Below are 22,500 nucleotides of genomic sequence, written 5' to 3'. Positions count from 1 at the left end.
CTTCAGGCAGTTCTTATCTGATCTCTTCCTAAGTAACCTGTCTGAATTGCTTTTCTATTCCTTCTCCTCCAACTAAAACATCACATTATTATTATTATTATTATTATTATTATTATTATTATTATTATTATTATTATTATTTGCTAAGCTACAGCCCTAGTTGGAAAAGCAGGATGCTATAAGCCCAGGGCCTCCAACAGGGAAAATAGCTTAGTGAGGAAAGGAAACGAAAAAAAAAAATATTTTAAGAAGAGCAACAACATTGAAATAAATATCTCCTATATAAACTATGAAACCTTTAACATAACAAGAGGAAGAGAATTAAGATAGAATAGTTGCCCGAGTGCACCCTCAAGCAAGAGAATTCTAACCTAAGACAGTGGAAGACCATGGTACAGAGGTTATGGCACAACCCAAGATTGGAGAACAATGGTTTGATTTTGGAGTGTCCTTCTCCTAGAAGAGCTGCTTACCATAGCTAAAGAGTCCCTTCTACCCTTACAAAGAGGAAAGTGAATTCTTATTACTTGGGCTGGCTTGCAATAATACATAATAGGTTATGCTATACTCAACTTTCATTGTTACATGGTTCATATGATACCGAAACGAGACACAGTAGTCTCATATCTACACAGTATGCAGTTACCATACATATGCAATCAAAACTTCAAAGTTGCAACAAATGTTTTTATATTGAACTGGCTGACATGGATCTTTTTATAATCATACATGAATTATTTGTTCTGATGTTGTTTATGTTTTTAAAATATTTCATTTCAATGTTTCATTACTTCTTATATCGTTTATTTATTTCCTTGTTTCCTTTTCTCACTGGGCTAATTTTTCCCTGTTGGAGCCCTTGGGCTTATAGCATCCTGCTTTTTCAACTGGGGTTGTAGCTTGGCTAATAATAATAATAATAATAATAATAATAATAATAATAATAATAATAATAATAATAATAATAATTATAACTGTTTCCTATAACTATATAATCATATACTAGATATACTTAGGCTGTCAGCTGTCACCACACAGTTAAATGTTACCACACATACACAGTCAACTCTTTCCTATACAGACACAATCAGATACTGTATAGCTATACTTATACAGTCATCTGTTATAACATACACAGTCAGCTTTTTCTATACAGACACAATCAGAGACTTGCTGTGCTTACACAGTTATCTGTTACCAAACATAAATAGCTGTTTCCTATACCTACACAATTAGATGCTAACTATACTTACACAGTCAGTTGTTTCCTATACATACACAGCTAGATAGTAGCTATAATTACACAGTCATCTGTTACCACACATACACAATCAGCTGTTTGCCAAAGGGTTGTGGTGGCCGATGTGGTAACGTCCCCGACTGGTGAATACCAGACTGGGGTTCGAGTCCAGCTGCAACCTCACCATCCATGTAAGCTAAGGATAGGGGTTTTGGGGGAACCTATAGATCTATCTGCCGAGTCATCAGCAGCCATTGCCTGGCCCTCCTTAGTCCTAGCTTAGGTGGAGAGGGTGCTTTTGCGCTGATCATATGTATATATGGTCAGTCTCTAGGGCATGTCCTGCTTAATAGGGCAATGTCACTGCCCCTTGCCTCTGCCATTCATTAGCGACCTCTAAACCTTTAAACTTGCACGGCTCGCCAGAAATGTCATAAACCTCCCTTCCTCAATTAGGCCTTGTAACACTTATGTCCTTCTTGCACTTGAAGGTTTAAAGGTTTAAAGCCACTCATGAATGGCAGAGGCAAGGGACAGTGACAATGCCCTATTGAGCAGGACAATGCCTTAGAGACTGACCATATTACAAATGATCAGCGCCCAAGGCGCCTCTCCACCCAAGGTTGGACCAAGGAGGGCCAAGCAATGGCTGCTGATTACTCAGCAGATAGACATATAAGCTCCCCTAAACCCCCCTATCCTTAGCTCACAAGGAGGATGAGGTTGCAGCGACCAAAGGAACTAACGAATTTGAGCGGGACTCGAACCCCAGTCTGACGACTACCAGTCAGGGACGTTACCACATCGGCAACCACAACTTAGTCTCACAATTCTTGTTACTGGCGTCCTTCATTTGATTTTCAATCAAACATTCTAACCAATCAGCACTTTTGTCCGGTTTCCAATTGTTCTTTTTAAAATAATTTCTGCTTTTCCTCTATCTATCGATCGACATTTTCTCCATTAAACCAAACTACCCTCAAAATACTAAATTCTTCTATATTTATTATATACTATCCGAACTAGCCATCTAATCGTTTTCATGGTTTACTCTTTAATCAATTTACAAAAAAAAAAAAAAATGGATTCCATAAGGCAACGTCTTAGCTAATAGACTTATCTTCTTTAAACCTGTTGCAGAAATCTTGCTAGAGTCTCTCTCTCTCTCTCTCTCTCTCTCTCTCTCTCTCTCTCTCTCTCTCTCTCTCTCTCTCTCTCTCTCTCTCTCTCTCATAACTTATTTGTCCATTTATTTAGCACGAATTTTCTCTTTACTTATTATACTTGTTGATATCCTTCTTTGGAAACTATATACTGACAGAGTCAAGGTATTCATACCTGGACACGCACATGTATATATATATATATATATATATATATATATATATATATATATATATATATATACATATATGTATATATACATATATATGTGTATATATACATACATATATATATACATATATATATATATATATATATATATATATATATATAATAACATTAACAATTAAATTTCAAAGGGTATAGACAAATTTTAAAAATTAAAAGGAAAAAATTATATTTCAGAATTTCAGAGATCCTAAAAAAAAATATAAAGAGAACACTGAATATGCATATGCTTAAATATATTCACTTACATTTACACACATATGAGCAAAAATGCACCATTGCAGAGATAACCCATTGTGTAGGTCAGGAGGTCAAGAGCGCTCTGCTGTCATGGTCACGCAGGGGTCAGGGGCAGGCGGCAGTGTAGTTAGACTTTCGTTTAATGTTCAGTGTTCAATAGTTAATGTTCAATGTTTTAGCCTTTAGTGATTACTCTCTCTGGAAAAGATCTCTTTTCCGTTGTAGCTTAATAATAATAATAATAATGATAATAATAATAATAATAATAATAATAATAATAATAATAATAATAATATTAATAATAGTTAAAATTTACTCCTTCCAGGGATAGTTTCCGGTTGTAGTTTATTATTATTATTATTATTATTATTATTATTATTATTATTATTATACGCGACCCGTCATAAATGACGGATAAACATTTAGATACATATGAATACACACACATTCAACCCTTCCCACCCCCTCCGACTTTCCTAACTACAACACAACAGTTTTGGTTGTCAAATGTATCTCTCAGGGAACCCACCCCCCTCACCAGGTTATGACTACTTACTCTCCCCTACCCGGGGGACGGGGAGAGACTGTGTAGTCATACGTCTTGTAATGCCACTCAGCAGGACTGGAAAGATATATATATATATATATATATATGTGTGTGTGTGTGTGTGTGTGTGTGTATATATATATATATATACATATATATATATATATATATATATATATATATATATATATATATATATATATACACAAATATATATATATATATATGTACTGTATATATATATATATATATATATATATGTACTGTATATATATATATATATATATATATATATATATATATGTATATATACATATATATAATATATATATATAATATATGTATATATATATCATATATATATACATATATATATATGTATATATACATATATATATAATATGTATATATTATATATACATATATATATATATTCATATATATATATGTATGTAAATATATATATATATATGTATATATATGTATATATATATATATATATATATATATATATATATACTCATATAGGGCCAGACACTTAGTCTTCATTATATAGTGGAGATTACTAGCTAAGCTACAGACCTCGTTGGAAAAGCAGAATGCTACAAGCCTAATGGCTCCAACAGGGAAAGTAGCACAGTGAGGAGAGGAATTAAGGAAATAGCAAATAAACTATCTATAATTAATGAATAAAAAATTTAGAATATTTTAAGATCAGTGATAACGTTAAAATATATCAGTTGTATATAAACTATAAAAAGAGATCTACGTCAGCCTCTTCAACAGAAAAGAATTTACAAAAACTTTGAACTTTTGAAGTTCCACCGATTCAACCAACACACCTGGAAGATCATTCCGCAATCTGGTCACAGCTGGAATAAAACTTCTGGAATACTGTGTAGTATTGTGCCTTATGATGGAAAAAGCATGACTTGGAACTACTGCATACCTAGTACTAGGTACAAGATGGTCTGCATCAACCCCTTTGCAACATTGCAATCTTGAGCTGCATTGAAGAAATAAGAAAAACGGCAGGGATAGGAGTTCAGAAGCTGCTTCATTGCAGAGAAAATGCAGGAGCGTCAAGACCACAAATTGTCATAGGGAAAGGCGTTGCTCCAAAGGGAATCGAACCTGAGATCAATGCACATTACAAACCTAGATAAATCTGCTTTGAACTAAAGATGGCGTTTCTGAAGAACCGACGTCAATCCCACTGCAAAAATGGAATCGAGAGCTTCGACAAAAGGGAGATCTAGTGAGGTTGGTCATGAAATTCTAAGAAGCCTTTTGGAAAATCATTAATGCATTAAAATTAATCTTAAAATTACATCTTTATATTTAATACAATCTAAAATTTTCATTTATCAATTTTTGTTAATCAATTTCAGAATTTCCAGATATTTTTTCTTAACATTTTCACCACCATAGCCTTTATATTAATGTGTAATTCCATCACTCAACCAATGTAGTCCTGATGAAGAGGCACGAAGTGATTCGAAACACGTGTCGACACCAAATATTAAATGGAGAAATGTAAATTAAGTTTTCCTGTTATTCTGAAAACTATCTGGACGGCCGTTTGTCCGTTGAGATGCTATGTTCGAATTTTGGACGCCAATATATATATATATATATATATATATATATATATATATATATATATATATATATATATATATATATATATATTCCAGCTTGTTCTTTTGACTTTAGGTATCCTGATAAGATCTTTTAAGAAAAAACGTTGTGTTTAGCAAATGGCGTATATGGGATATGAAGAAAAATAAAGGTAAGAAAGACTCATTATTAATAGCTAGGCTAGTTGAAGAGAGGAAATAAGGAAACAGATAGAATATTGTACCTGTGTGTACCCTCAAGCAAGAGAACCCTAACCTAAGACAATGGAAAACCATCGCACACAGGTTATGGCACTATCCAAGACTAAGGAACAATGGCTTGATTTTCGAGTAAGATTGATTTGCACAGTCTTCGGTGGTGAGGATGGAAATCAGGGTTTAGGCAAAGAAATAAATGTTGATTTAATGGTTTAAAGGTCACTTGTGAATAGCAGAGGCAAGGGACAGTGACAGTTCCCTATCAAGCAGGACAGTGCCCTAGAGACTGGCCATATATAAATAAATATGATTAGCGCCCAAGCCCCCTCTCCAACCAAGCAAGGATCAAGGATGGCCAGGCAGTGACCACTGGTGACTCAGAAAATAGACCTATTGGCTCCTCCAAAGCCACCATCCTTGGCTCACAGGGATGGTGAGGTTGCATCGACCAGAGGAACTAACGAGTTCGAGTGGGACTTGAACCCCAGTCTGGTGATCCCCAGGCAAGGACGTTATAATCGGCCACCACAACCTTTGTTATGTATGAGGAAGTAAAGTTAAAGTACCCCATAGCGCTTTCTGCAACTTAAGGTTTTGAAATCAACAGCTGAGTGGCTGTTATCAGTTGATATTTCATACTATTACTGAATATAGTTTTTCGTTAAAGATAGTCAATTGAATCACAAACGAATCAGTGGACCATCTTAACACATCTGTAAAAACTATATCGGTTAAATTTGATAATGTGATTGGCATAAACGTATATAGGCCTAAAGCTGTTTCAAATGTCGTGGCTAAAAATATCTACAAAAAAATTATCTTACTCAATAAAGATGGATTGATATTCCAAGGTGATAAAATATATGATCTATGAAACCAATATATACAAAATATGTATACAGTAGTCTCATTTTTAACCTATGCAACACATATTTCGTGTAATGATTATTGCAACTGTAATTATATACCACATTTAATTTCTAACAAGTACCATATAGGTAAAAATGTATGATAGAGAGAGAGAGAGAGAGAGAGAGAGAGAGAGGAGAGAGAGAGAGAGAGAGAGAGAGAGAGAGAGAGAGAGAGAGAGAGAGAGAGAGAGAGAGAAAACGCAATGAATGTTTATCATTGTTTCCCCATTAATATTTTAGTTTTCTCAAATATGAAACGTTTTCTTTATACACTTTTTTAGCCATGACTATCTAAGATATCTCATGACCTTGGTTATAAAATTGAATATACGGATTTAGAGTATACATAGCCCAGCGCTGGGGCCAGTGAGGCAATTTAAAACGAAGGTACAACTCGGAAAAAACAATGCAGTTATAACAAAAAGAAGAAAGGACACTGAAATGGAGGTAGAGACGAGTAGAGGGATATAAAACAAATTCATCTAGTGAGTAAAGGTGTACTACACTACAATACTTAATTGATTAAAACTATCAACCTTAAATAGCACATCTAACGCCCCACACATAATGTACAATTTCAACAATATTGCTTGCAATCTTGCACCTCCAGGATGTAATGATCATAGGTGATAGTAGAGAGACTACATCTCTTGCCATAGACTGTCAATCAAACTTTTTCTTGTCTCGCTACTGTCATTTTCTTCATTGGCTTCATGTTTACGAGATTATAGCAATTATTTACTTGGAAGCCAGCCTATAAGAACAATTGTATTCATAATTTTTCAGTAGAATTTCAAGTATTTCTAATAATGCTAGAGAAGATTTGTTTCACACACACACACACACACACACACATACATATATATACACACACACACGCATATATATATATATATATATATATATATATATATGTATATATATATATATATATATATATATATATACATATATATATATATATATATATATATATATATACATATATATATATATATTTAATATATCATGATCAGCCATTACCAGTCCACTGCAAAACAAAGGCCTCAAACATATCCTTCCTGTGTTTATAGTGTTTCTATTCCAATACACACCAGCAAACTTTCTTAGTTCATCAATCCATCGTCTTCTCTTCCTTTCCCTGCTTCCTTTGCAATCTCTAGGGACTTATTTCGTTAATCTTAATGTCCATCTATCATCTGTCATTATCATTATATGTCCTTCCCATGTCCATTTCTTTTTCTTACATGTTGTTAGAATATCCTCTACTTTAGTTTGCTCTCGCATCCATGTTGATCTTTGTCTGTCTCTTAATGTTATCCCCGTCAGTATTCTTTCCATAGCTCTTTGAGTTGTAACTAGCTTATGTTTTAAGGTTTTAGTAGGGATCCAAGTTTCTGATGCATAAATTAAAAATGGTTAGACCAACTCAATAAATACTTTTCTTTTTAGAGAATGTGACATTTTCCTTTTCACCTCATCGTGTTTACCGAATACTCTTTATCTCATGCTTATCATTCTTTTAATTTCGGTCTTGTGACCTGGGGAAACCTTTACTGCCTGTCTCAAGTATGTATATTAACAATCTCTAGAGGTTTATCCATCACTCTTATTTGTTATCTCGGCATTCTCAGTGAACACTATCTAGTTTTACTCATATTTATTTTCAGTCCTACAATTCTGAATTCTCTATTCAAAACTTCTATCTTTTGTAATTCCTCTCTCCAATGATTCACTAAACACAACTATGCCATCTAAAAATCTCAATCTGTTAAGGTATTCCTCATTAATATTGATTTCTACATTTTCCTATTCTATTTTTTTTAATTCTTCTAGGCATGCTGTGAATAATCTAGAAGAGACGGGGGTTTCCTTGTCTAACTCCTTTCTCAATCGGAATTTTCTTACTATCTTTATATAGTTTAAGATTGCCTGAATTCCTGTATAGATATCTTCAAGTGTTCTACCATACGATTCATCTATTCCTTGCCTTTTGACAGAATCAAAAGCTTTCTCATTGTCTATAAATGTCATACATAGTGGTTTATCATACTCTGTTAATTCCATGGATATAGTCAGTTTTTTAATCCCCACTTTTAAAGCTTGCCTGCTCACTTGGGTGATTAAAGTCTATTTTTGTATTAGGCCTAATATGATATTTGTAAATATTTCTTATATTACAGAGAGTAAACTTATTGGGAGGTAATTTTCCAGTTCTTTCGTGTCTCTCTTTTTGTAAATTAGTATAATAATAAAGTCTTTACAAGCTGTAGGTATAGACGCTTCTTCCAGACCTTTGATGTGAAGTTCAGCGAGTTTTACTACTATAAAATCGCCTCCATCTGTTATTAAATCTATTATTAAGCCATCTTCTCCTACTGCTTTGCCTCTTTTCATGCCTTTTAATGCTTTCTTTACTTCCCCTACTGTTACGTTTGGTACCGGCTTGTTTCATTATTTCTTCTGGCAATGTTATTTCTCACATCACTATTGTATACAATTGCATAGAAATTCTCTGCAATATTTATCACTCCACGGTGATCACGGCATCATTTCTCACTCTCTCAATGGGTCCTGCCCCAGGGTAATGGGGTTGAAAAGTCGCCTCTTTACTGACTCGGGCCCCTTGAGGCCCCAAATCTCTATCTACACTCCTGGTCACAACCCTATATTTTAAGAACAGTAACAACATTTTGGAGTGTCCTTCTCCTAGAAGATTGATTTATTGATTGATTTGAGGTTTACTGGCTGCTTACCATAGCTATAGAGTCACTTCTACCCTATTGAGTTCGGTAAAGCCCAGATCTCCTAATAATTTGATTTTCTATTGTCTCATTCTGCATAAGCATAGAACTTGACTCTCATTGACCATTAAATCATATATCGTTCTAATCTTTATATCAACTTTAATCAGGTGAAAAAAATTGGTTGTGAACAGTTACAGTCGTATGCAGTTAGGCTCACCACTAGTTTTCCTATTTCATTTCCCCGTGTATTTTTCTTACTTCAAGCGTATGCTGGATAAGGGCTTTTAGCTGTCTCTATCTGTTCTCTTACTTGAGGGTGAATTCGGGCACAATATTCTATCTTATTTCTCTTCCTCTTGTTTTGTTAAAATTCTTATAGTTTATATATGAAATATTTATCTTAATGTTGTTACTGTTCTTAAAATATTTTACTTTAATTGTTAATTACATCTCTTGTTTCCTTTTCTCACTGGGCTATTTACCCAGTTCGAGCCTCTGGGTTTATAGCATCCTGCTTCTCCAACTAGGGTTGTAGCTTAGCAAATAATAATAATAATAATAATAATAATAATAATAATAATACTAATAATAATAATAATAATAATAATAATAATACTCAAATGAATAAAACAATGTCTGATAGTAGATCGAAATGCCGAAAAAAATACGATTGCTTTTTGTTTACTGTCATGTTTGAAAAGTCTCAATGTTTTTCAATAATGACAATAATTTATATTCCGTATACTTTCGATATAAGATTTGAAACGATCTGTCAATCCATATGCAATAAATGTATTCATATTGAATAAAACAATGTTTTAAGTCCTATAACAAAAACTATGATAATTAGTGAACTTGAAAGGTACATATATATCAACTCACCATCGTCAAGCCCCCATACACCGAATTCTCCGTAGTGTTGAGAGAGTAAGAACTTCCAAAATCCCTAAAAGAACGTCCGAATATATTCCGACTCGCGAGAAACTGCAACCACTTATCAACGACATTCAGGACGCTTATCCTAATCGGAAAGACTCCGGTCACTGTCAGGACCACGATTTGCAAGAAGGCCGTGAAGAACAGGACCATCTGCATGACGGAGAGTTCTCCGAGGTACGCGTAACTGTTTGAGGTTGCTGAAGCTGTAATGGTGGAGAAAATGGCTTCTACTGAGGTAGAGTTCGAGGATAAGCAGCTCGTTAATAACGCCCAGGTCACTAATCGGGTTAATGGATAGGCCATTTTGCATGGATGGCTAGATATTTGAAACTGTATTGTCTCCTTATTTCACTTTTGTATAGCGCGTGAAATTGTGCTTGAAGAACCGCAAAAATTTAATCCAATTGATTTTTAGTGACTTGAATTTCAAAATTGACAAATGAAACTATAATTCAAATTAATATATGAGCTTATGAGATGAACAATCTCGAGTCCTTTTTTCCAATCCTATGTACAGCGTGTAAACTTGGGCTTGCAGACCAGCAAAGAATAAATTCAATTCTTAAGTGACTTGAATTCCAAAATTGACAAATAAAAAGAGAGCTCAATGCACACCACCATGGACAAATGTAACTGTGAGAAGCCCGAACAACAACTATTTCACCAGAGTAAACTTGATGTATATGGTACGTCATTTTAACCCTTCTTCTTCTTCTCACCTCGGTGATTTACTTGCGGGTGTAAATAGCGTGCAGAATCATGCTAATTCCTAAAGAATCGTGCACGCGAACGCAAAAGAATTTCTGATCATCCGATGATGATTTTCTATCTTTTTCTCGCTTCTCTTCCTGTCTAGAAAAAAGTGATATGTATATTTGAATCTTCGTGTTGTTGGGAGTACGTTCTCATCAGTCAGCCGCTGACAGGGATGTAATTAGGCGAAATTAATGTATTGTACCTGAATGAAATTCAGTTCTTTATCTATTTTTCAGATCAGAAGTTTCAATGACAGACTGTTCTTTTATTTCCCTAATGGGGACGAGGCGAACATACGGTTCTTGGACGACAATCGGGTACAGATGAAATCTGGTTGCATAAGAGTCCGTTTAGGAGGGCTCCAAACACCGAGTTCATACCTTGCAAATTGGAATTGCCTTCAGATATAATAATTGCCCTTTATTGTAGTGGCCTGTTGGTAACGGCATTGCCTGCGACCGCCAGACTGGGATTAGTCCGGCTCAAACTCGTTAGTTCCTTTGGTCGCTGCAACCAAAGGAAGTTAAGCTGGGGGTTAAAGGAACACTGCAAATCCCTTTAAGCAATGCCTACAGTGCACCGTATGAGGGCTACGTTGCGTTAGGCACGAAGAAAATAAGGAAAGATGAAGACAGCAAAAAATATGGCATAAGACTAAGAGAAATTGGGTTTGAGGGAGCCTATAGATCTATTTGCTGAGTCATCAGCAGCCGGCCCTCCATGGTCCTAGCTTGGGTGGAGAGGTGGCTTGGGAGCTCATCATATGGTCAGTCTCTGGGGCATTGTCCTGCTTGCTAGGGCAGTGTCACTGTCCTTGCATCTGCCATTCATAAGCGGCCTTCAAACCTTTAACTGATTCCCTATTAAAAAGCGGTAATAAGTTAATAATTGAATTAAGCAAGGCGTCTGTAAAATACCTAATAATACGAAAGTACTGACTCTAATAAAGACGATGGATTGACGAACTAGGAAAGTTTATGGGTGTGGGCATAGAAAGACCATAAGCAGACGCAAGTTTTAAAGGCCGTTCATGAATGGCAGAGGCAAGGGACAGTGACATTGCCCTATCAAGCAGGACAATGTCCTAGAGACTGAATATATATACACATATGATAAACACCCACGACCCCTCTCCACCCAAGCTAGGACCAAGGAGGGCCAGGCAATGACTGCTGATGACTCAGCAGGTAGACCTACAGGCCCCACCAAACACCCGCTCCTTAGCTCTCACAAAGATGGTGAGGTTGCAGCGACCAAATAAACTAACGAGTTTGAGTGGGACTCGAACCCCAGTCTAGCGTTCACCTGTCAGGGGCGTTACCACATCGGCCACCACAACCCAGTCCAATTCTATCTTAGGAAAAAAAAAAAGAATTGTCTCCCAGCTGACGCAAGTAATGCCTGCAGTGCACCGTATGATATCTACACTGTATTAGGCATGAAGAAAATAAGGAAAGATGAAGATAGCATCAGTGAAAGACTGGAAAAAGGCAAATCAGACAATGGCTAGGTTAAGTAAAATTTGGAAATCAAATCGCCTAAAATTTCATATAAAAATCACACTATATATCAGTTTAGTGAGATCGGTGTTACTCTATGGACATAAGTCATGGTATGACAATGAAACAATCTCCAATAGATTTAGCAGATTTGAGAATAAAGCCCTCAGAAGGATATTGGGAGTTAAATGGCAGGACAGGGTTGGAAATGAAACTATAAGAGAGATTACTCGATTACCATATATGGATGAGATCATGATGAGGGGTAGATGGAGATGGTTTGGGCATGCTCTTCGTACTCCCCAAGAGAGATTAGTTCATCAAACGTTCAACTAGCCTCCACAAGGCACTAGAAGAATTGGAAGACCCAGGGCTATATGGCTTAGGACTATAAAGTGCGAAGTAGGAGATGAGGAATGGAGAAGTATTGAAGTAAAACCTCAAGCAGAGACGACTGGCGAATTCTAACCGAGGCCCTTTGCGTCAATAGGCGTAAGAGGAGATGATGATGATGATGAAGATGATCACATAGAAAATTCGATACAATACAATGTAAAAACTCACCAAAGGACCATCTGTGTTCCTCTTCCTCCTGAGGTTGATCCACTGGCCTAGGTCGACTTCTATTGGGATGACACCCAACGCCCAAACGACGACGAAGAAGATCGTGGCAATTGAAACTCCAATCATCTGGCCGTACGAGAGACGACCGAAGTCTGGGAACTCTGGAAGATGACAGATAGCAATTGTATTATTATTATTATTATTATTATTATTATTAATATTATTATTATTATTATTACTTGCTAAACTATCACCCTAGTTGGAAAAGCAGGATACTATAAGCCCAAGGGCCCCAAAAGGGAAAATAGGCCAGTGAGGAAAGGAAATAATGAAATAAATAAAATATTTCATAAACAGTAACAACATTAAAACAACTTTTCCGGTTATAAACTATAAAAACTTTAAAAATAAATAAAAAGACATATATAGAATAGAGTGCTCGAGTTTATACCCTCAAGCAAGAGAACTCTAGTTTTGTTATTTTAAGATGATCTTATGAATGGAAATAATACGTTGGAATATTAGAGTCACTGGTAGCATTCATAGATCCTAGAGGCAATAATTTCAATGAATTTTGTTTCTTTATTTGCACATATGTTACGGCGACCTCACAATGGCTAATCTTAAAGAGTAAAGTCAGTCTCTTAGGTATGTTAAAGGGTACAGTCGTCTCTGCTTGAGGAATTCCAAAAATAAAAGTCTATTTTATCTCATTTACTAATCATACGGCTTTTCACAAACCCATTTTTTTTTCTTTTATTTTTACACTGTTAAATAAATCATAGCTTAAGTGTTTACGATCATCTAAATGGCTTTCACTTAAAACTAATAAATGCCATGTGTACATCCAGCCTCTACCAGACAGTTACCTTGGTTCATATTAAGCTGTTAAAAAAATAACCGTAATCTTAATCGGAAGTTCTCCGTAAAAATATACTGTTCTCAGCTGTATTTCAGTAAAATACAGGCGACTGTAATTTCACCATAATTTGTTATTATCTTTAAAAGGTTGGTGACCGTAATATCACTCCTTTACCTCAATATAGCCGATTTTAAAACGGTATTTGCCTGGCAATATTTATTCCAGGAATTTTCCCGTTTTTTATTGCAAATTTTTAACAGTGTCCTTTATATATGCTCGTGACAACATTCGTGTTATAATAATTTATTTCTATCATAACATACACATTTGCTATATTCAATATTACTTTATAAAGTCTTAAACAACTTGTCCATTTATATTAATTCTGCTTCTATTTATATCTTGAAAATAATCACAATTCTATTATGGTTTAGCTATGTATCTACCTTACTAATTTACCGACAACAGATTGCAGTTAATTACTGTGTCCAGAAGATCTGTAATTTTCTTCCCTGCTACATTACACGCCGTTGATAATATTTCGCACCTTCCAATTCATCTAAATCCGAACGTTGCCAGTTTTCCTCTTCTCCGTCTTAATAAATTCAGGGAAATTTCTCTTCCAATCTTAATATCATTCAGCCTCGCTTCCTCTAGGCGCTGAATCTCGCGACAGCTTTCAAGTATATTATTATTATTATTATTATTATTATTATTATTATTACTTGCTAAGCTACAACTCTAGTTGGAAAAGCAGGATGCTATAAGGCCAATGGCTGCTACAGAGAAAATAGCCGAGTAAGGAAAGGAAATAAACTACGAGATGTTTTAGAATAAAAACATTAAAATAAATCTTTCATGTATAAACTATAAAAACTTCAAAATAACAAGAGGAACAGAAATTAAGATAGAATAGTGTGCCCGACTGTACCCTCAAGCAAGAGATCATGGTATAGAGGCTATAGCACTACCCAAGACTAAAGAACAATGGTTTTATTTTGGAGTGTCCTTCTAGAAGAGCTGCATACCATATCCAAAGAGTCTCTTCTATCCTTACCAAGAGTAAAATAGCCACTGAACTATTACAGTGCAGCAGAGAACTACTGCTCCCCCGCCCCAATAGCTATGTAAGCTTAACCTAACCTAACTTAAGGGTTTCAAATACCTAGATTTCTGGGAGGTTCATACCTATAATCATCATCACTTCTCGTAAAGATGTTTTGCCAAGACAGGAAAATTCCAGGGTTGGACATACATTGATAAACTCGGTGCTAAACCCGTACCGTGGTTAACTTTACTTGTCACTTTTAATTAGTTTGGACATATTGAAATAAAATATCCTTCCAATAAGTTTCAAATCTAAACATTAGTTAGTTTACAGTTATCTCATTTTGCAAATAAATACACATTTTCGTTACATCAACGGTAAAATATACCTTACTGCATATGAATTTATCAGGGCTTGATAAATCAATGTCCACTACAATCATCTACATTTTTTTTTTACTTTCTCACTGTAGTTCCATAAGATTTCACGAATTTTCAGATACAATACTTTACTAAATTTAATAGCTTCACTTGCACACAACTGCCACTTTGATGTCCAGTAAATGACAAACAGAAGACAATACTAAATGTATGTTTATCAGGTTCTTAGATTTTGCTCTTGAATTTTAGAAAACAATGCAAGTTGAAATGCAATGTAAGTTTCTATAGTTATCTGATTTTCTTGTGTAATTTCTCGTGACGAGACGAACACTTTAAAACATAACAGGCATCGCAGTAGTTTCTACATTTATATGCAATGCTCACACGAATGTATGGCAAACCCTTAAAAGGTTCAAAGACCACTCATGAATGGCAGAGGCATGGGGCAGTGACACTGCCTTATCAAGCAGGAACATGTCCTAGAGACTGACCATATTACATATGATCAGTGCCCATGCCCCCTCTCTACCCAAGCTAAGACCAAGAAGGGTCAGGCAATGGCTGCAGATAGACCTATAGGCTCTTCCAAACCGGCCCTCATCCTTAGCTTACATGGATGGTGAGGTTGCAGTGACCAAGGAACAAGGAGTTTGAGCGGTACTCAAACCCCAGTTTGGCAATCGCCTGGCAAGGACGTTACCACATTCCCGGGCATTTTCTTGAAAGTTTGGTACAGTTAATATACGAAATAAAATATAAAGTAAAATATTACTGTTTCTCTTTTTATGGCATACTCCTTAACATTCGCTCTGTGGCTCCACTTTTATAATGGTAATTCCTCGTGAAAGTCCTTCTCCAACATCTCTCACCTCGGAAAGCTGAGAGAAAGAGGAATTGGATTATTGGATAATCCTGGTGGCTGGTTAGAAGCTTTTAAAACTTGAATCGTTCTTACTGGTGGCTGTTGGCAAAGGCATCTCTAGCCATTCGAGTCTGACTTGTCGAGATGCCTCGGTCACTGCAAGAACTCCTCTTTTGCTCTTCTTCTTTAGGATGTTTTCTAAAAACTCAAACAGTCCCCTTTTCAGATTAGCAAAATCCTTCGCCACGTCTTTCCAAATGTCCGACGAAAACCCAATGTAGGTCTCCACCATCAATGTGCTTCCAATGAGTACTGCTAATCAGCTTCACGCCATACTTGTCTTCTAAAGGTTTGAAACGAGGGCTATTTGTGTTAAGAGTATTGAATAAGATATGCTGGCTCGTATTAAAAGTAAATCGAATCACACGCACGATGATACTTCCGATCAAGGATACCATACCAAGGCTGCGTCTTGAGTTTTGTCCGCGTCTGCTACGTAACAGGGCGAAGTAAAATACGGTCGCCTGTATTTTACTGAAATACGGCTGAGAACAGTATATTTTTACGGAAACTTTCTGATTAAAATTACGGTTTTTTTTAAACAGTGCACATAATGAAAGATACGACAATGAAACTCGGTAAGACTTAATAAAACGCAAGTAAGCCATTAATAGAAGAAATGCTTAAGACAAAAAGGATTATACTGAAATTGAAGGAGAGAGAGAGAAAGAGAGAGAGAGAGAGAGAGAGAGAGAGAGAGAGATAACAATAATAATAATAATAATAATATCCTTTATTTCCAGAGAGAGAGAGAGAGAGAGAGAGAGAGAGAGAGAGAGAGACAACAATAATAATAATAATATCCTTTATTTCCAGAGAGAGAGAGAGAGAGAGAGAGAGAGAGAGAGAGAGAGAGAGAGAGAGAGAGCGATGATAATAATAATAATAATAATATCCTTTATTTCCAGAGAGAGAGAGAGAGAGAGAGAGATGATAATAATAATAATAATAATAATAATAATATCCTTTATTTCCAGAGAGAGAGAGAGAGAGAGAGAGAGAGAGAGAGAGAGAGAGAGAGAGAGAGAGAGAGATAATAATAATAATAATAATAATAATAATAATAATAATAATAATATCCTTTATTTCCCAGAGAGAGAGAGAGAGAGAGAGAGAGAGAGAGAGAGAGAGAGAGAGAGAGAGAGAGAGAGAGAGAGAGAGAGAGAGAGAGCGATGATAATAATAATAATAATAATAATATCCTTTATTTCCCAAGAGAGAGAGAGAGAGAGAGAGAGAGAGAGAGAGAGAGAGAGAGAGAGAGAGAGAGAGAGAGAGATGATAATAATAATAATAATAATAATAATAATAATAATAATAATAATAATAATAATAATATCCTTTATTTCCAGAGAGAGAGAGAGAGAGAGAGAGAGAGAGAGAGAGAGAGAGAGAGAGAGAGAGAGAGAGAGGCTTAATAAAGACTTTTAATCAATTCCTCACCTCCAAGTTCAATTTCAATATCCTCGAAGACACCGAACACTTCATCGTTGGCGATGCAAATCAATATGAGGATGATATACGTGAAATTCCTGCGATGCATTTTCTCATAGTAGGAGTCCTTTCGACCAGTTGCCAATTGTAAGGAATACTGTCACGATGTCAGTATTCAAGTTGATTTCAGAGCGTTTCATTATTCAAATTTAATCTTGTTTTTATCTTAATTTTTGGACAGTTTTTTTTTAAACACTTCTGTTATTATGCTGCATATAGACCATGCATTTTTTTCAAACTTGTTCCTGTTTTTATCTTAAGTTTTGGACAGTTTTTTTAAGCACTTTGTTATTATGCTGCATATAGACCATGCATTTTTTTTTCAAACTTATTCCTGTTTTTATCTTAATTCTTTTACACAATCTTTTTTTTTTTTTCAAAGAACTTGTTACTACACTGCACATAGAACATGCACTTTTTCAAAATTATTCCTGTTTTTATTCCAATTTTTTGCACAATCTTTTGTTTTTTTAATTACTGCTATCACTATGCTGCACATATACCATGCATTATTCAAACTTATTCCTGTTTTTATTTTAATTTTTTTGTTTGCACAATTTCTAAGCACTTCTTTAACCATACATTACTGAATTTGTCCCTTCACTAGAATATTCCACTCAACTTAAGGTATTAATGACGTCATCGATCCAAAAATCATGGTGCATGGTGTAATAAATATACGAATTTTCTTATTTTCTTATTTTATCTTTCCATGATTCATGATACTTACGAAAACAAGAAAGTGATAATGAATAGGCTATGTTACTGAATGACCAATTGCCAATACTGCAAGAACTGAAATTATGAAAAACCGCAACATATTAAAATTTCAGGGTCATAATGGCTTACACTCGAATACCAACTGTAATTTGCACTTCACCCATCCACTACTTGACCAGTCTCATCCCATGTTCCATCTCTCTAAATAAGGCATTGGTAGATTGATTCTATGTTCTAATTATAGGTTATTTTCAGTTTATAATCAACGCCTATTTTCTAATCACGACAAAAAACACATTACGACATTTTCTCCTTGAGTAATTTTTATTAGTACCAATCATTCTATTTCTTTTGAATTTGCAAGAAATATCTACGGGATGTCCCAGGAAAAAAAGATTCGCGGTGGCATAAGGTCACCTTAATATACAAAAAGAAAAAAAAATTGTCACATTAATATAGGGATGTTCCGGTAGAAAAAATCCACGATGGCATAAGGCCACCTTAATTTACAAAAAAAAAAAAAAAAAAAAAAAAAAAAAAAATCACCTTAATTTAGGCAAGAATAGAAATCTATTTCAGCTTTCATTATCATGTGAATTCAACAACTGCAGTAAACTTTTCCCTTTTATGCTCACTCTTCCACTGTTTCAGAAATTTTGCAGATTACCTACTGCCTTTCGTGACCCCTCTCATTCTAGTCGCTTTGAATTGAATAAAATAGTGGATAGAGAGAATTTTAAAAATCTATTCAGGCACTATACAAACCTCATCAACTCTATGAGCAGTGGATGTAAGGTCGAATAAGCAATAGGATAGGCAATAGAATTTGATTTTCCTGCAAATTAGATAACCTATTTATCAACATTCCAGAAAATTGTTCATGACTCTAAAGATTTAGTTTCTTCATAAATGGTAGACAAGGGACAGTGACAATGCCCTAGAGACTGACCATATATACATATGATCAGCGCCTAAGCCCAGTCTCTACCCAAGTTAGGACCAAGAAAGCCCAGGCTATGACTGTTGATGACTAACCCGGTAAACTCATAGGCTCCCCTAAATCCCCTATCCCTTGCTCACAAAGATGGTGAGGTTGTGTGCAACCTCATTACAAGAAACTTTCTAGCTTGAGCGGATCTCGAACCCCAGTCCAACAGAACGTTAGGCAGGGATGTTTCCAATAGGCTACCACACTCCTTCAATGTAAAGGATCATTTCGTAATCAAATGATAAATTGAATTCAGTAGGTGGTATCTGGGCGAAATGTCACATTTTCACCCGACTTGTTTAACAACAACCCCTGAAGCAACGTGATCGGAGTTCACGTCAAGCCTGTAATTGTTAAGGAGATAAAACTATCATATTCAAAAACATGACCTACATCCTAATTATTTTTAATGAAACCAAACTACTTCTAAAACCCTTTATCCTAAACTATTTTCACATCAAATTTAAGTCTCCAATGTAGCTGTTACGTTATCTAGCTAAAATGGTGCTTCAACTAAAAATATCAATTCTTTGCTAAAGTCTTGTCTCGCCCAGATACCTGAAAACACTTTGCAACAGCATAAATATCAAAGAAGCATCACTTATCCTGTTTTTAGTATCGCCTTTGTATAGCATTAAAAGTGAAAATGACATAAATATCGAGATCAAAGGTAGATTTTTTAATTATGGGCATTTTTACTGTTTCTCTCCTTTTAAAACAGATTTCATTGCTATTATATAAACCAAACACGTTTTGTTGCGTAATTCAAGGAAAGATAAATAAGAAAAAGAATCATGGACGAAAAGGAGAGAGAGAGAGAGAGAGAGAGAGAGAGAGAGAGAGAGAGAGAGAGAGAGAGAATGATTCTAGAGTGACTATCATTAACCTGGGAGGTATAGCAGTTCAGTTCTACTGAGTTCTGTGTGCCTGGAAAGGATGAGGCACATAGAGTGGCAAAGGAAACTGCAGCAGAATTGCTTTCAGGAAGATATGCCCCCCTCTGTGATGACTTTTTAGCAAGCATAAAAAAGTTGTTTTATAATATTTAGCAGAAGCATTGGAACACCCTAGATGGAAATAACATAAGGGAAATAATGAGTGTTATATCTCCTTGATGGCCGGAAAATTTGAACCTACACTATTAAAAATTTCCATTAAAAAAAACGGTAAATGCCTGGCAACATTTATTCTAGGATTTTTACCGGTTTCAAAAAGGTTATATTGACGTAAAAGAGTGATATTACGGTCAGCAACCCGTAAAATATAAGAACAAAGTAAGGTTGAAATAACGGTCGCCTGTTATTTACTGAAATACGGCTGACAACTATATTTTTACAGAGAATTTCCGATTGAAATTGAGTTTTTTTAACAGTGTACGCTTTGTCTGTTTCGCATTAAGCACTTCATTTGACACAATTGTTTTATGACTGGCCAACACCAGCCATATTGTGATGACTGGTACCCATGACAGAAACGCATTTAATGATCGAAGGCCCCACTCTTGTGTACATGAGAAATGGAATTCTATTTGAGGTTCAAAGTGATACTAGTGGCAATTTTAAATTTATTTCAGAAGCAGGTCTTCTGGAAGCTAATTAACTTTTATACTGATTTGGAATTAAATTTTCTTTTATAGTTTATTAATAACAAATGATATCAGCGTCAATGACTCGACATCAGGATGAGATGAAAACCAAAATCAATCAATCAATTATATGTAAAGCAGAGGGCTAAAATGTGGGTGCTAAAATCCCACAGTTGCACTTTGAACTATAAGTTAGAAGTGACTGGACAGCAAGATTGAAGAAAAGTAGATGGAACTTAACTATAATAAAAGATTAAAAAGGTGAACGCAGATAGTAGGTATAATAAAAGATTAAAAAGGTGAACGTAGAGAGTAAGTATAATAAAATATTAAAAAAGTGAACGCAGAAAGTATAATAAAAGATTTAAAAAAGTGACCGCCGATAGTAGGTATAATAAAAAATTAAGAAAATGAAAGCAGATAGTAGGTATAATAGATGATTACAAAGGTGAACGCAAAGAGTAAGTATAATAAAAGATTAAAAAAGTGACCGCAGATGGTACTGTAGGTATAATAAAAGATTAAAAAAAGTGAACGCAGATAGGTATAATAAAAGATTAGAAAAAAAAGTGAACGCAGGTAGCATTTATAATAAAATAAAAAAAATTCAATATAGCTATGGGCTGAAAGGGTGACTGCAAAGACTCTTGATCAATGCCTACAGTGCACCGCATGAAATGCGCTGACGACACTACCTCCTTTACGAGATCACAAGCTAGATGTCAACGGCTCCAGTATTACAGAAGGTGATTCATCACAGACGAAAGGTACATGAAGTTCATCGTCCTTATTTTGAGTCAGTTGTGGTGTAATTGAGTTAATATTCTTCGCGGGTTTGAGAAGGTTCAACCGAGTTTCCTCCCAACTAACTTTTCAGAAGAAGGTCCAAGAGTTGCGTCTTGCAGGGCGCGTTTGGAATTGTTAATTGGCAATTTTAGTTTCTTTGGAGATTTTGAGCCTAGATTACGTGCTAGAGTTAAAATAAAGTGTGTATATACACACACACACACACACACATATATATATATATATATATATATATATATATATATATATTTGTGTGTGTGTGTTTATGTGAGTGTGTGTGTGTTTATGTGAGTGAGTGTGTGTGTGTGTTTATGTGAGTGAGTGTGTGTGTGTGTGTATGTGTGTGTGTGTGTGTGTGTGATTGAGAGACCGAATATCACCGGATGTTAAATGGGAAATTTTTTGAAAGCCCAAAATATTTATAACGTTAAATTATGATGCTTGTAATTTAATTTCTTTTCAAGGCATTTTCCCGAAGGAAATGTAGAATAGGTACAGTTGGACACAAGAGTCCCTGGCACACCTTGCCCTGAGGAAATGCACCCTGCCCCACCATTACTTCGCTGCGAGTAACCAAACAGATAGCGTGGGAGAGATTGCAGAAGGGGTGGGCAGGGCTAAACACGGGAGCTTACCGCGCATTAAGGGTGTTTCTGGGTGCATATCATCAGAGGGAGGTGTACCAGGAATTCCTACTTCCGACTGTACATGAACTAGAGGTCCGTGGGCCATACTACCCACTTGTGATTCTATGGTTATAGAATCCTGTTTAGGATCACCCCAGACTCGAATCAACCGTGCCATGATTTTAACAATATATATATATATATATATATATATATATATATATATATATATATGTATGTGTATGTATATATGTATGTGTATATATACACATATATAAATATATAAATATATATATATATATATATATATATATATATATATATATATATACATATATACATATATGCATATATATATATATATATATAAATGTATGTATATGTTTATATATACG

At 35.2% G+C, this 22,500-nt stretch overlaps 2 protein-coding genes across 2 annotated transcripts in view; one reads left to right on the top strand and one right to left on the bottom strand.

The window, feature by feature from the left end:
• The window catches only part of LOC137656975 (uncharacterized), a 70,658-nt gene extending 53,117 nt beyond the window's left edge, over positions 1-17,541 (bottom strand). The window contains exons 1-2 of the mRNA XM_068391326.1: positions 17,329-17,541; positions 12,674-12,834 (exon numbers count right to left, since the gene is read on the bottom strand). Coding sequence (XP_068247427.1) covers positions 12,674-12,834; positions 17,329-17,428 — 261 coding nt within the window. The 5' untranslated portion in view covers positions 17,429-17,541. The remainder of the gene's footprint in view (positions 1-12,673; positions 12,835-17,328) is intronic.
• LOC137657622 (NADH dehydrogenase [ubiquinone] 1 alpha subcomplex assembly factor 3) overlaps positions 1-22,500 on the top strand; it is a 346,628-nt gene that overhangs the window by 182,116 nt on the left and 142,012 nt on the right. The window lies entirely within an intron of this gene.

This window comes from Palaemon carinicauda, chromosome 18, assembly GCF_036898095.1.
Source record: "Palaemon carinicauda isolate YSFRI2023 chromosome 18, ASM3689809v2, whole genome shotgun sequence".
Taxonomy (NCBI): Eukaryota; Metazoa; Arthropoda; class Malacostraca; order Decapoda; family Palaemonidae; genus Palaemon; species Palaemon carinicauda.
Note: the sequence above shows the minus strand (reverse complement) of the source record. Positions and strands in the feature narration are given on the sequence as shown.